The 14473-nt window shown below is 46.4% G+C and overlaps 2 protein-coding genes across 6 annotated transcripts in view; one reads left to right on the top strand and one right to left on the bottom strand.

Annotated features, from left to right (window-relative positions):
* Positions 1-3910, top strand: part of BFAR (bifunctional apoptosis regulator) — a 30111-nt gene extending 26201 nt beyond the window's left edge. For 4 of the 5 annotated variants that reach the window (XM_090276983.1, XM_090276984.1, XM_090276985.1 and 1 more), the window contains one exon: positions 1442-3909. In XM_090276983.1, coding sequence (XP_090133109.1) covers positions 1442-1634 — 193 coding nt within the window. In that variant the 3' untranslated portion in view covers positions 1635-3909. Of the gene's footprint in view, positions 1-1441 lie in introns of all 5 variants that reach the window. The other variant, XM_090276988.1, reaches the window with a different exon arrangement.
* A 565-nt stretch (positions 3911-4475) lies between these two features.
* LOC150009235 (group 10 secretory phospholipase A2-like) lies at positions 4476-14269 on the bottom strand. Its single transcript, XM_090279357.1, has 4 exons — positions 14191-14269; positions 11092-11242; positions 9230-9339; positions 4476-4618 (listed from the first exon to the last, which is right to left on the bottom strand). The coding sequence occupies exons 1-4, from the start codon at positions 14267-14269 to the stop codon at positions 4476-4478; spliced, it is 483 nt and encodes a 160-aa protein (XP_090135483.1).
* Between the last annotated feature and the right edge of the window lie 204 nt (positions 14270-14473).

Genomic DNA, 14473 nt, shown 5'->3' with positions numbered 1-14473 from the left:
GCCCGTGGTTTAGAAATAGCTACTTAAGCAGCAAATAAGAAAAATTACCTTGTGTTTGTGGGGTGGAGAGGTTTTTGCGGTGCTCGTTGTTAAAGTGTTTCTCCAGTATCTTATCCCCACATAATCTACCATATAATTCCTGGGGGTGGAGGGCGTGCCTGGAGAACTTTAATAATTAGGGAATAAACAAGTGAGCAAATGAGAGTGATTCATAGAAAACAGCATATGGTAGGGCATAAAGAGATATGAGGAATTCTGGAGGTATGAGTTCTAATTCTGCTCTGCCACCAACTGGAACAGTAACAATTACTCTGAATGAGTAAAGGGAGAGTTGGACTAGACAGTCACTAAGTTAGGACTCTTGGTTGCAAGTGACAGAAACCAACCTAAATTGGCTTTCCTAAAAAGAAAAATGCCCAGTCAAGGCTTCCTGCCTGGCTGGACCCAGAGACCCAAATGCTGTCATTAGGACTCTTGCAGCTCTGTCTTTTCTGTGTTGTTCAGCCTCAGGCAGCTCTCTTCATTTGGGAGCCCTTGGTCACTCCAGACACAGATCTGAGCAGCTCAGCAACCCTTGCGGAAGGAGAGCACTTCTTTCCGTATAATACTTATGAAAGTCTCAGGCTCACATGCCTTTGCTCTGATTGGCCCAGCCTGGGTCACATGCTCACTGAATCCCTCACTTGGTGCAGGTGTATGCTAATTGAATTTATTGGGATGATACTGTGTGGGGCTTTCATTCAGGTTCAAGACATGCACTCATCCCCCCAACCAGGAGCTGACTTCAGCCCCACTCAGACCACATTTGAAAGAATAGGGGAAGAAGGCACCCCAAAGAAAAACTCTTGAAAGTATTTCCAGAAGAAAGGGGATGGCTGCTTGGCAGGCAAAAGGAACACCACCCCACCAGTATCCATGAAGCCTGAAGCATCCTATAACTTATCAGTCAGGGGCAGTCTTATAAATAGTTCTGAGAACCTGACGAGAATCTCCCTCATTTCACTTCAGTGAACTCATTTCTTCATGCACAGAATTGAGCCCCTACTCTGCCCCTGGCTCTCTTCTGAGTACTGCAGCTCTTTCAGTAAAAAGACAGACCATCTGTACTCTGAAGGCCTACAGCCTAGTGGAGAAAGTATGTATGTTAAACACGTACAAATGTGACGCAGTGATGAAGCAGGTGGGGTTGGGGCTGTAGCGGTGATGCCTCACCTGGTGCAGACAGTGCCCTGAGGGAGCACCGTGTAGGCTGCATCCTGGGAGTGGAAGGTGGGGTGGTGGGGCAGACGCGGGTCGCAGGCAGCGAGGACAGAAAAGAAGGCCTTTGCAGCCCAGGCGACCTAACTGCCTTGGGAAACAGCCCAGGGTCTGAGCACTTCAGTGTTGTCATCAGGGTACCCATCACCATTCCACCTCTCAAACGCTTCTCTTCTTTTTTCAGGACTGTGCCTCAGAGGATGTGGAGCCATTTTTGGAAAGTATCAACACAGGGGCTTTTTGTGGCCATGTTCTGGCCCCTCATTCCTCAGTTTGTTTGCAACTGTTTGTTTTACTGGGCCCTGTACTTTAACCCAATTATTAACATTGATCTGGTGGTCAAGGAAGTCAGACGGCTGGAAACTCAGGTGCTGTGAGTGGCACTGCGCAGGCTCCAAGGGACTCCTCTAGCCTCCCTGACATCGATGCTTAAGTGAAGGTGGAGTGGGGTGCGAGCTGACTTCCTGTTTCCTTTCCCCAGTATATACGGTGCTGCTTTCTCTGTCAAAGACTACAACCAGGTCCTCTCTCTGTGCCTCTGGCATTGTGGCAGCAGGGACTGACATCCCAGAGCTGGGCTGACGCAGCAGCAGCACCTTGCACCCAGCTGGCTTGCTCACGAGAACTTAGGAGGTGCAGTCTACTACAACTTGCAAGTACCCAAGGTCCTCAGAGGGTGTGGCGTGGGCACCATCCGAAGGCTGCCACATCAGCATTCCTGCTGGCCCTCACCTCAGTGACGGGCAGAAGCTCCCAGGGCAGGTTGCAGCCCTGAGACAGAGCCCAAGACTAGGCTTGTGGGTGCCAGGCCTGTCCTCTTAAGTCTAGTTTAGGAAAATGGGAGAAGATTTTGTCATAGGCATAGACAGTTGCACATAAAAAAATGCAGAGGAAAACCCAAAATGCAATAGACAGTCTGTCTTATGAAAAGGAGTTGCTAGGAGGTTGAAGAGTTAAAACCCTCTCAAGGATTCGGTTTGAGACTAGAAGGATGGTTAGACTCAACCTGTTTCCAACTTTTGATTAGTGAAGGTTTGGATCCCTTTCTCTGGAGGGATTGAGTGGGATGTCAGGATATTAACAGAATAATTCACATCAGGATGAGCTGCCTCAGGGCCACTTAAAATCGTTTTGTTTTGAGGTTGTTTTTAAGAATCGAGTCTGTAAAGTCCAGGATAGTCCTGCTCAATGAAACATGTTATACATTGACCTCACACTGTATAATTTTTGTCATCTCAATCTGATGTATAAAACACCAAGTATAATTACACCAAATGCTGTAATTGTAAATATGAGTGCGATGAACTATGCCTCTTATTTTCTTCTGGTGTAAAAGCAGCAGATGTGCAATGCGATCCATCTGAAGACAGCCCCACAGAGATAAGCTTGCATCTGAAGTGTTTTTCTGTGACTTCCATGAACCATTCATTAATCCTTTGTATCTTTGAAGATTTCACTCAAACTTTACATCTGAAAGTTTGAAGAAATTATTTGAAATAAAAATAAAGATCTTTAATAAAGACAAAATTCAATAGAAAAATGTTCAGAAAACATGATGAAAATCAGAATTGCTCAGTATAACTCCCTAGTCATGCTGAAGCCCCCTGCCCCCTTGCCTGGTGGGAACACTGAGCCAAGGAGCCACCCTCAGGTATCCTGAGTGAGGGGGAATGTTTTTCTTCTTCCTATGTTTGCTCAACAGGCCCCAGGGCTTCCTGACTACCTGCTTACCACTCATGACCTGCCAGAGACAAGGCACTACAGGTTTGGGGACACTGCAATATTTGTACATTTCTAGCCTCCTACTTTGGGGGGTTACTATTCTTTCCTGATAGAGATGAGGGCTGAGTGGCACTGGTGGAGCTGGGCCCAGGCTGGACCACAGGTTGCCAGACTCCCAGTCCAGTGTCCTCTACCCCCTCCCCACATCCTGCTTCAAAGTTGAGTGGTACCCATATCTGCTCAGGAGAGGAGAGCAAAGGAGTCCTGGCCGAGAGCAAATGGGCTGAGCTGGACTCACACTCCTTACTGCCGGGAGGAGGGACAGGCGCTTCAGAGCCAGGGCCACAGCTGCCTCTTCCCTGGGACTCTCCATCATAGGCTGCATGCATCAAAAAGGGGTGTCTAAAAATATTTGCACCCTTTGAGGTAAGAATTCCATTTCTGCAAATCTGGGTTAAGGAATAATGAAAGGTGAAGAGTGGGGAGTGGCAAAGATTTATTCAGAAGTATCACCAAGACATGAATAATTGATCAAAATAGGAAATATCACCAATATTCTAAAGTTAGCAATTTAAAAAGTGGTATCTAAGCTATTTTAAATGGAGCCTTCAAGGATTTTTAAATAACGGAGAAAAGCTTATGAAAACCAAGAGTCTCAACTACATTTTAAAAATTGCAGAAAATGCCCTGACCAATATGGTTGGTTCGGGAGTCATCCTGCACATCGAAAGGTCACCAGTTCGATTCCCAGTCAGGGCACATGTCTAGGTTGAGGCCGATCCCCAGTTGGGGCATGTGCAAGAGGAAGTCAATTAGAAACATTGCTGTTTCCCTCTTTCTTCTTTCCCCTCTCTCTAAAAGTGAGTAAAATGTTTAAAAATAAAAATTAGAGAAGACTAAGAAGCTAAAAGTGGTTATTCTGGATTGTGGAAATTGGATCATTTTTATTTGTATTTGCCCTTTTTTAAAGCAGTGAGTATGTAATGCTTTTGTAATAAGGAAATAAATTTTAACTGTTAATGATGGAGTAGGATAGGGAAGAATATTTTCCTTTTTTTTTTTTTTTTTTTTTAAGAATACTCTTTCTTGAGCTAACAGCTACTAGACATGAACTTCCCAGGGGTGTCATGTGGTTGTCTTGTTTATTGCCCCAACCCAGTACCTAGAACAAGGCCAGGCACTTAGCAGGTATTTGTTCATCAAGAGCAGGTTAGAAGACAAGCTCAGCCCTTTCATAAAGGTTGAACCTCAAAAATGGTACCAAACCCAATACAGTCATAAACACAGTTATGGTTTATAAATAGGCATGGGATTTTGACCTTAATCAAACTGGAAACCAAACAGGCTCCAGCCCCAAGTTCCAGGACGGAGAGAGAAAGCAAACACAAGTTGCAGCTTTAACACTAACTCAGTTCCTTCCTGCAAAGAACTGAATATGGCTGTTGATTAGTGAAAAGGAGTTTTATTTTCTTGTGCAAAATAACAAGTCAAGCTAGTCAGTCACACTTGAGCGGGTCCTGCCCACACAAGAAACGTGGATAGAAGAGGTACTTTAAATTGTACTCAGTTTGGGCTAAGCAGTAAGCAATCTCTTGGTCACACTTGCATAAGAGCTCTTGACAATTGTCCTTGGCTGGTCCTGAAAGAAATGGGAAAACTGAGATTAGAGCAGAGACTTGCATATAAACATGAGGGAAGCCAGTAACTGTTGGCAGGAAGGGTCACAACTTGCATCTGTGTGACGTTTTAACATTTCACCAGTGATCACCATCGTCCTGGCAACTCCAAGAGGGAGGTGATGTTGGCCCCATTTTGCAGAAAAGGAAATTGAAGTTGTCAGAGAAGTGTTTTCAGAAGCAGAGTCCAAAGCCCATTCGAATTTTTGGCTTCTCCTTTGCATCAGTTTTGCACTATTTCATTTGAGGATCTATTTAGATAAGCAGTAGGGAACCATCCAAGCCTTTTTAGGAATGCCTGCTCTGCTACTTCCTAGCTGTGTGATCTTGCCTAAATGAGTCAAGTCTTCATTTAAAATGCGGCATTATTCAGTGTCCAGGGTTATTGGGAAGCCTATGTACAGTGCCCAGGGAAGACTTGGTACTGGACACGCACTCAGTCAATGTGGGTGCCACCTGCATTTCTCTGCCTTCTTTCTCCAAGTTTCTTTCAGATGCTCCTTCGAGAATAAGACGTAGATAACAATCACGTACTCCACCTCTCCCCTCCATCCTGGCTGAGTCTACCTTATAGAGATGCGAAGGCTGCCATCCAAAGATGTCTTCAATAAGTCTCCGTCTGCATCCTGCTTTTTATTTTATTTTAGTATTTTATTTATTTATTTTTAGAGAGGGGAAGGGAGAGAGAAAGGGAGAGAAACATCAATGAGTGGTTCCCTCTCTCACACTCCCAACTGGTGACCTGGCCTGCAACCCAAGCATGTGTCCTGACTGGGAATTGAACAGGTGACCCTTTGGTTCACAGACAGGTACTCAATCCACTGAGGCACTCCAGCCAGCACCCTGTTTGTTTTCTCGTTTGTTTGTTTGTATTTATAAGTGAGAAAACATTCCCATAACAAAATTTACCATTTGAAAATGCACAAGTCAGTCAGATTTAGTAAATTCACCATGATGTGCAATCATCACCTTTCTCTAATTCCAAAACATTTCTATCACCCCAAAAGAGACCTTGTATACATTAAAATGTCACTCCCCATTAAACCTCACCTGAGTTCCTGTCAAACACATCTGTTTTTTGTCCCTACTGATGTGCCTATTCTGGATATTTCATATACTTGGAATCATGCAGTATGTGATCCTTTGTGTCTGGCTTCTTTCACTTAGTATCACATTTTCAAGGTTCATCCATGTTATAGCAGGTACAGTACTTCACCTGCTTTATTTTCTGACATAGCAGTTATAAAAGCACTTTGTACAGACACAATTTCCTGCTCTCCTCCTTTTAGACTTATCTGTCTTACCTAAAACATAGTATGGGGGCTCGCACAGAGTAGATTCTCATAATATTGATTGGGAGAATACAGAAAAACCATATATCATTTCTAACTCTCACATAAACACAGCATCTAAGTTTTTATTATTCCCATTTTACAGATGTGTAAAGTGAGTCCCAGAGGGATTCAATAACTTGTCCAAGGCCACAGAGCTGGGAAGGGGTGGACAAGGACTCCAGACCAGGGTCTCCTGGCCAATACCTGTACCTCCCTTGTGTTCCCATCCTCCTCTCTGAGCAAGAAAGATTCTTTCAAAAGCAACACTTGGTCTCACTGCTCCATAGCCTCAGGAACCCAACAGCATCTTGTTATTCAAGAATAATAAAAACTTAAAAGGAAAAATAGTTCCCAAGGGTTAAGTTTAAAATAAAGGCCTGCCAGTAAATATTATTATAGGCTTAAAATTTTTTAAATATATTTAAGTCATGTCCATAAATGGAAAATGGGCCACACCTGTAATTAAGTAAACAACTATGTTCAGAATATCTCCAAGAAGAATAAGAGAATATTTTTAGCCAAAAATGCATAATTGATATTTTGGTTCTCTTCATTTGGTTCAGGGAGGGCAGTTCTGTAAACAGGCACAGACTTCACCAATAAATATTTTGCACACACCATTTTCACATGGCTAGGGTAAGCAGAACATGGAAGCTGAAGGGAAGAAGGGAGAGATCTTTAGCAGATTATAATTCAAAGCCCATTTCACCCCTCTCTACCCACACCAGAAGGGGGCAGTTTGAGGGCAGGGAATGTGCCCAGCAGTAGGCACTCACCACCATGTTAGGCAAGTCACTTCTTGCCCTAGGCTTCAGTTTCCCCAATTCTAAATGAGAGGGCTGGATGTGATGATGTCTGGGGTGCTTTCAGTCCTAAACATTAATATTATATCTCAATATTAATTCAGGTTTGCTCTTACGCCAGCTCCTAAGTCATACAAAGGAAATATGGCTGAGAATCTGTGCATATTTAAGAACATCCTTCTACTAACTCACGATTGTTTCTTTTCCTCCACAACAGACCGAGTTGCAGAAACTAGGGTTTTAATGGAAAGTCACACCAGAACCTCAGTTCTCTCTAGTGGAAGGTAGTGGGGTCAGAGATAGGCTCAGATCAGGATGAGAGAGCGAGGAGAGGAGATGGGAGAGAGTAATAATCCCTATCCAATCTGTTTGTCACTTGTAAACCTCTTTTTCATCTCTACAACACCTATCTTCAAGGTGAGGAAACTGAGGACCAGGAAGGTCATCCATCTAGGGCTATGTGATTTTCAACAAGGGAAAGAAGAGTCTCTTCAACAAATGGTACTGGGACAACTGGATTTCCACATGCAACAGAATGAAGTTGGACCCCTACCACACACCATATACAAAAATTAACTCAGCCCGGGCTGGGTAGCTCAGTTGGTTAGAGCATCATCTCAATATGCCAAGGCCACGGGTTCAATCTCCAGTCAGAGCACATACAAGAAGCAACCAATGAATGCATAAATCAGGGGAACAACAGATTGATGTTTCTCTCTCTCTCTCTCTCTCTCTCTCTCTCTCTCTCTCTCTCTCTCTCTCTCTCTCTCTCTCCCTCTCTCTCAACATCAATTGAAAACATTTTTAAAAAATATTAAATCCCTGGCTGGTGTGGCTCAGTTTGTTGGGCGTTATCCTGCAAAGCGAAATGTTGCCAGTTCAACTGCCGGTCAGGCATGTGCCTGGGTCACGGATTCCATTGGTCCCAGGTTGGGGTGCGTGTGACAGGCAACCATCAATGTTTCTCTCTCATACTGATGTTTCTCTCCCTCTCTTTCTCCCTCCCTTCCCCTCTCTTTAAAAAACATAAATAGATAAAAATAAAATAAAATAAATTCAAAGTAGATCAATGACCTAGACATAAGAATTCAAACGACAAAATTATTAGAAGGAAACAGGTGTAAATCTCATGACCTTGAATCTAGCAATGGCTTTTTAGGTAGGACACCACAGACATGTTCAAGAAAGGACAAAATTAAAAAATTGAGCTTTATAAAAATTGCAACTTTTGTACATAAAAGTTATTTTTAAATAATTTGTAAATCACATATCTGATAAGGTTGCAATACCCAGACTATATAAAAACTCTTATAACTCAACAACAAAAAAGACAAATAACTCAATTAAAAATGAGCAAAATATTTGAATAAACGTTTCTCCAAAGGTATAAAAATGGCCACAAACACATGAAAAGATCCTCAACATCATTAGGGCTAAACAAATCAAAACCACAATGAGATACACTAATCACCCCCACTAAATAAAACACCATCCATCAGAAGGTAATCTGGCCATCTGTCATTCATCAACATTTTTATTTTATTTTGTTTTGATGCATGTCAAAGTAATTTGCAGAGATCAGATGAGGCTCTATATCCCATTCCTGGTTAACTTTTTTTAAAAGAGATTTTATTTCATTTTTAGAGAGAGGGGAAGGGACAGAGAAAGAGAGAGAGAGAAACAGCAATGTGTGGTTGCCTCTTGCGTGCCCCCAACTTGGGACCTGGCCCGCAACCCAGGCATGTGCCCTGACTGGGAATCAAACTGGCAACCTTTCTCTTCATGGGCCAGCACTCAATCCACTGAGCCACACCAGCTCTTTTTAACTTTTAATTCACAATTAATTCATGAAGATATTCTCTTTGTAAAAAATGGAAACATTACAAAGACCATAAAATCACCTTCTACCATTACTCCCCTAAACGCAATTCTGTCCCTGGAAATGACCCCCACCATCCTGTTTGGAGTGTATCTACATTTTTCTGAGCTTTGTATATGTCTACATGTAGCCATAGAAAGTAGTGTAGTACTATTTACAAGGTTTTTTGTTTTCTTTTTTAACACAATAGTGCTATATTAAACATATGATTCTGCAGTTTGCTTTTTTATTCAACATCTTTCCTTGTCCTTTCTTCAGGCTGCAGAGTCTTCCACCGTGAGGATACATGACGGATTTATATACCCAGCCCATCTAATGGACATTTAGGTTGTTTATATCTGGAATCATTTCTATCTTTTTAGTTTTTGTCCAGACAGGAAAAAAAAAAAAAGTGGTTTTTTTTTTGTTTATTTTTTTAAGTGCTCAGTATTAAAGATTAATTATATTTGATAAATCCGAAGAGTGGTCTATGGAGAACTGGAAGTAGTGGTAAGTTATTACAACCAGGATGCCCCAGGGATTCTCAGGGAGGTGGTGTGGGTGTTGCAGGGGACTCACCGCACTCAATGCTCTGGTTGATGCATTTCCACGAGTAGGGCTCCAGCTTGGCCTTGCAGCCAGCCTCCTCCTTGGCGTGAAGGTAGCAGCAGTCATGACGGTGACAGCACCTATGAATGGCAGACAGGCAGACCAGCTGGTGGGAAAACACAGGGATGCTCTCCTGGCCACCTTCCCATGCCAGGACTATGGGTGAGCATCCTCTGGTCCAAACCTTGTCCCTGAGAATCCTACCCTGGCAAATAGTTCTGCTGGCCCCAGAGTGTCCTGCACTGCCCCCATCCCCAGCCATGCTCCAGACTGGCCCTGGCCTGGGCCTTGCCTGCTTCCCTCTCTGAACCTCTGGGCTCCAACACAACCTGTCTCCTCTCTGTGGCTAGCGTGAGCCTGCCTCCCACCGATGCCCTCTGCCCAGGACAACTTCATGCCCACTCCTCCTCTTTTAATTCCAGCCTGAGCACCAGCCCCTATTCCCAGAGTGTTGTCAGGACCCCTACCTCCCAGGCTATGAAGGTCTCTTTGTTACACCCTCTCATAAAACCAGGTTCCTTCCCTTCAGGGCAGGTTCATAATGAGACCCTCATTAGCAAGAAGATTAACCCCAGTCCTCCTCATGACCAGAGCTCGAAGATGCGGGACCATTTCTGTCTTGTTCCTCACAGTGTCACAGTATCCAGTCCAGCCCAGGGCCTGCTATATTATTATTATTATTTTTATTATTATTATTATTATTATTACTACTACTACTACTACTACTACTACTGCTGCTGCTGCTACTGCTACTATTATTAATATTATTACTATTTACTGTTTAAAAACTCCCTGAGGAACACCCACAAATGTCCCTAAACCTGCCCATGATTCATTCACTCGCTGGTATTATCTCCATCCAGCCACTACTGGCCCTGCACTGCATTAAGCCCTCAGCTGAGTCTGACAGGGACAGGCCAGCCAGATTCTGCTCTGCCCTTAAGGAGCTCCCAGTCTGGTGAAGGACGCAGACTCCCTACCAGACGCTACACACACAGTGAGAAGTGTTGGGATGTGTGGATAGTAGAGGGGATTCTGGAAGCCACATGTGGTGCTATGCCCAGCCAGGCTTCAGGAAAGGCTTCCTAGAGGGGGTAATGCTCAATCTGCATCTGGAAAGTTGTACAGGAACCAGACAATCAGAGTATGAGAGGACGTGACCAGCAGAAGCCTTGAAAGTGCAAGGCTGAGTAAAGACCTATTAATGACTGTCACATCCTCCAAGCTAGGGAAGAGATGATCAAATTCCATCCTCTGCTACCTACTAGCTGTGTGGAAACGGGTGAGCGACTGTGCCTCTCTGAGTCTCAGGGCCCTCATCCATAAAACAGGGAGAGCCATTGTGCCTGTTTCCAATGATGGCCATGAAGGTAAAGGAGAAGTAGCCATGGAAAGATGTTAAGTTCACAGCTTTGCACAGAACAGGCACTTCTCACATGGTAGCGAATGCACTGATTAGGGCCATGAACCCAGCAAGACTGCTGAAGTTCAAATCCCAGCCCCCATTCTTTACTCTCTGTGGGGTCCAGACAAGTTACTTAATCTTTCTGTGCCTCAGTTTTCTCATTTTTGTAACGGGATTGTTATGAGGATTAAAAAGGTATTCTCAGAATAAATCCTGGTACACTTTTAAGTCTTATCAACTTTATTAATTTTTTTTAACCAAAGTAATCATCCCATAGCCAGATTGAGGGGGCAGCTGGCACCAAGACTTGGCCTTATTGGCATGTTACCCAGGAAGCCCTCTGCCAGCAGGGTAACACCATGTGCTATTTCCTCATAGGCCTTAACTACCCTAGAGGGTGGGAGACCTGGCCCAAGCAAGAACTCACCGGTCAATGGCATCAAGGGGCTGGCCCTGGCCACCCAGGCCACAATAGCAGCCATAGCTAATATAGGCCAGGGGGCTGCGGGGACCAACACAGTTTATGGTTTCTGCCAGTTCAATGAGTCCACGCCGGTGCACATGTGACTTCAAGGAAGCTGGTGGGAAATAAAGGTTAGAAGCTTAAGGTCAGATCTGCCTTGACCCTGGGCCCTGGGGAAAGTCACTGGCCTGAGAAAAGCCTAAATGACTACCTGGGTTTGACTCCTGCTCCTCCTCCTCCTTAGCTGTGTGACCTTGGAGAGCTTATTCAAGCTCTCTGTGCCTTGTTTTTCCTCATCTATAAAACCTCACTTGATAGAATAAAATGCGATCTTACATGTAAAGCACTTGGCACATAACAAGCTCTAACCATTATTACCAATATCTTCAAGGCAGCCATGAAAGAGAAAACAAGACACAGAGCCACAGCATCTGAAGATCACACCACTGGGTCTGTGCATAGGCTGGTCTCTCTTCCTGGAATGCCTATTCCTAATCTCCTGCCTTGTCCATTTCAGACACAGTCAGAATCCAAGTTGGACTTCAAATGTCTGTCCAGTTGCCTGTGATGAGCACTGGACATGAGAGATGAGCTAAACAGGGTCCCCGCCATGAAGGAGGGCTCCTCTGTCCCTGGTTCTTCCACCCCCCAACCCCCCACCACCACTTGTCATGTCTCTGGTTCCAGACCCTTAACATCTCCTCTTATTTTCACTGCCAGGAGCAGCTTCCTCCCTCAGAGCCCAGTCATGGCTCTGACCCAGAGCAGTGCACAATGGGTGCAATTGAAAACCCTGCCTGTCACAGGTGAGAAAGAGGAGGTGTGAGCAGTAAGGATGACCCCCACAGTCACATGCCAACAAGAACCTGGCTGACTGTGGGCTCCGATCCAGGCTTCTGACTCCCAATGCAGTGTTCATTCCTCCTTGCCCAATTACAGCAAGGGAAGGTCTGCCAGGGTGACAGAGCTGAGGGGCACCAAGCAGGTGGAGGCCACTCCTCAAAGTCAGGCATCTCCAAACCCACTGTAACCTGGGCATCGGACAATTTCAGAGCAGCTCCTTCTGGTGAAGGCACTGAGTCTACTCTCTGGCGTCTGGTCAAAAACAAGTCAGAGCAATAGCAAGAGATGCCGTCCCTTGAACCTCACCCTGCACCAGCATCACCTGTTGTCAATGGCATAGCCTCCTTGTCCTGCGGGCAGCTGCCATCCCATTTACAGATGGGGAGACTGAAACCAAGAGAGGTGAAAGGACCCATCCCAGGTCACAGGGGAGCCTCAGAGCAGAAGCTCACACCCAGGCCTGCCTGATTCCTGGGGTCCTCCCTCCCCTGTCTGGGGCTGCCAGCACAGAGATTCATGCATTGTATCTGGTCATCGCGTCTCTTTTGTGTCTTTTTATCTAGAACAAGTTTTTCTTACACTGGCGTTTTTGAAGAGTACAGACCAAAATTAAATCCATTTCTTTTTCTCAGCAGAGAAAGCACATTCATGTGGGGGAATAGAGATGAGCGAGATTCAAAACAAAATGCAAAAAAGTGAGTTCAAGGTTAAATGTTTCACCTTCCTTTCTGGATGAGCAGTGCTTGCTCTCTGAATGCTGCTCCCAGCTGCCCACACCCCTGCTTGAAACCTCCTGTGGCTCCCCCCGCCCCTCAGCTAAAGCTCAGAGCCCTCACCACAGCCCAGAGGCCTGGCAGGACCCATCCCTCCCTCCTCTCATGGCCTCTCTCAGCATACACCACATGGACTCTGCTTGTCATTTCCCACCCCTCCAGTTAAGTTCCCCATCACGTATATCCTGTGCTGCTCATGCTCTCACACCCGCCTCCCCCAGCTCACCTGTCACCTGCTGGAATATGCCTCACCCTCAGGTGCACACTGGGACCCTCGTCACACTGTGCTATCTGCTTATGGTAGTGACCCTCTAGCCTGGGAGCTCTTTGAGGACAGATCTCTGCCATAGGCAGCTTCAGATCCCCTGGCACACAGTGGGCTCCCAGGAAAGAGCCCTTGATTTCTGCATCCACCAAGCCTCAGTCCAAGCATATCTGACAGGAGCCCAGTCTGAATCCTTTACCCCACAGCGGTGCCCACAGGTCCCCCACCGTGACCTAACTGCACTCTGGCATCTCAGGGTTCTGAGTACAGCCCTATGGAGAACCCAAGCATGGGGCAGACGCCCAGCACTGGGTTTGGAACCAAGGAAAACACTCCCTCTGGGCCAGCTTAGGTGGGGCAGGTCACTCTGGGGTCTGTTTGCTCTGTCTGCCCACGGCAGCCTCTCTGGGAGTGCCAAGGCTGTTCAGGCTTCCTATCTTCCTATGGGCGTGTGTGTGTGTGTGTGTGTGTGTGTGTGTGTTTTCCTTGGGGTACCTTTGCTTGTGCCTGTGTGTGAGCCTGTCCATGAGCCCTACACCTAGTGTCCAGGTGAGGCTGGGGGTGTGTATGTATATGATGTGGTATTTGTATATTTCCCTGTGATTGTGTGTGCCTGCACACCCTGGAAATGGGCAGTCACTGAGGGGACCTCTCCAGGGATGGGTGAGAAGGCAACCTCATGTTCTTCCCTGACCCCAGGTAGGGCTGGGTCCTTATTCCCCTGCTCTTCCCAGCCTCTGATATCCCCCTGATAGTCTTACCTCAGATGCCCCAGGGCAGGAGGAGCGAACAGTCAGTTCACTGAACTATGGGCTAGGTAAATGGGGAGGGTCTGGTCACTGAAGAGGGTTACACTGAGTGGAGGGCATGTCTGGGGAGGCCACTGAGCCTCCGAGGAAGGGCTGGGCTACTTTTGGGTTCCTGGGAGGAGTGAATGAGTGGAAGTTCTTGGGGAGGGCAGGGGGGTTGGGGGGAGGACAGGGCTCTTGGAAACTTGGTAAGAAGTGAGTCAGTGAGGCAGAGAAAGGAGGGCTTAGGGCTGCAGAGCTCCTGGGACCTTGAAAAGGACTGGTAAGTTGGAGTCCTTGCAGAGGGGTGAGGAGCAGGAACCCTGGGCCAGGAGAGGGGCTAAAGGAGACCCAGGAACTCCCTGGTCCTCCGAGGGGCCCATTCCTCACTCACCTGCGCTGGGCAGGAGTCCGGGTACCAGTAGCAGCAGCAGCGGCAGCATTACTGGCTGGCACAGCGACAGCTGACCCATAGGATGGTGGCAGGTGTGGGAGGATCTGGCAGGCCAATGTAGTCACCAAGCCCAAGCCCGAAGTGTCAGGCCAGTGCAGTCTCCAAGCCCAGGCAGAGCCCCCTCCCCCAAGCCCCGCCCATTCCCGCCCCTGCCCTCACCTTCTCGCAGGGCCGGGCGGAGCCCGGTAAGGTCAGGCCCCTGGGGTGCCAAGGAAAGGAAAGG

Source organism: Furipterus horrens, unplaced genomic scaffold (genome assembly GCF_987537825.1).
Source record: "Furipterus horrens unplaced genomic scaffold, mFurHor1.1.pri manual_scaffold_5, whole genome shotgun sequence".
NCBI lineage: Eukaryota > Metazoa > Chordata > Mammalia > Chiroptera > Furipteridae > Furipterus > Furipterus horrens.
This window is presented reverse-complemented; position numbering and strand designations above follow the sequence as displayed.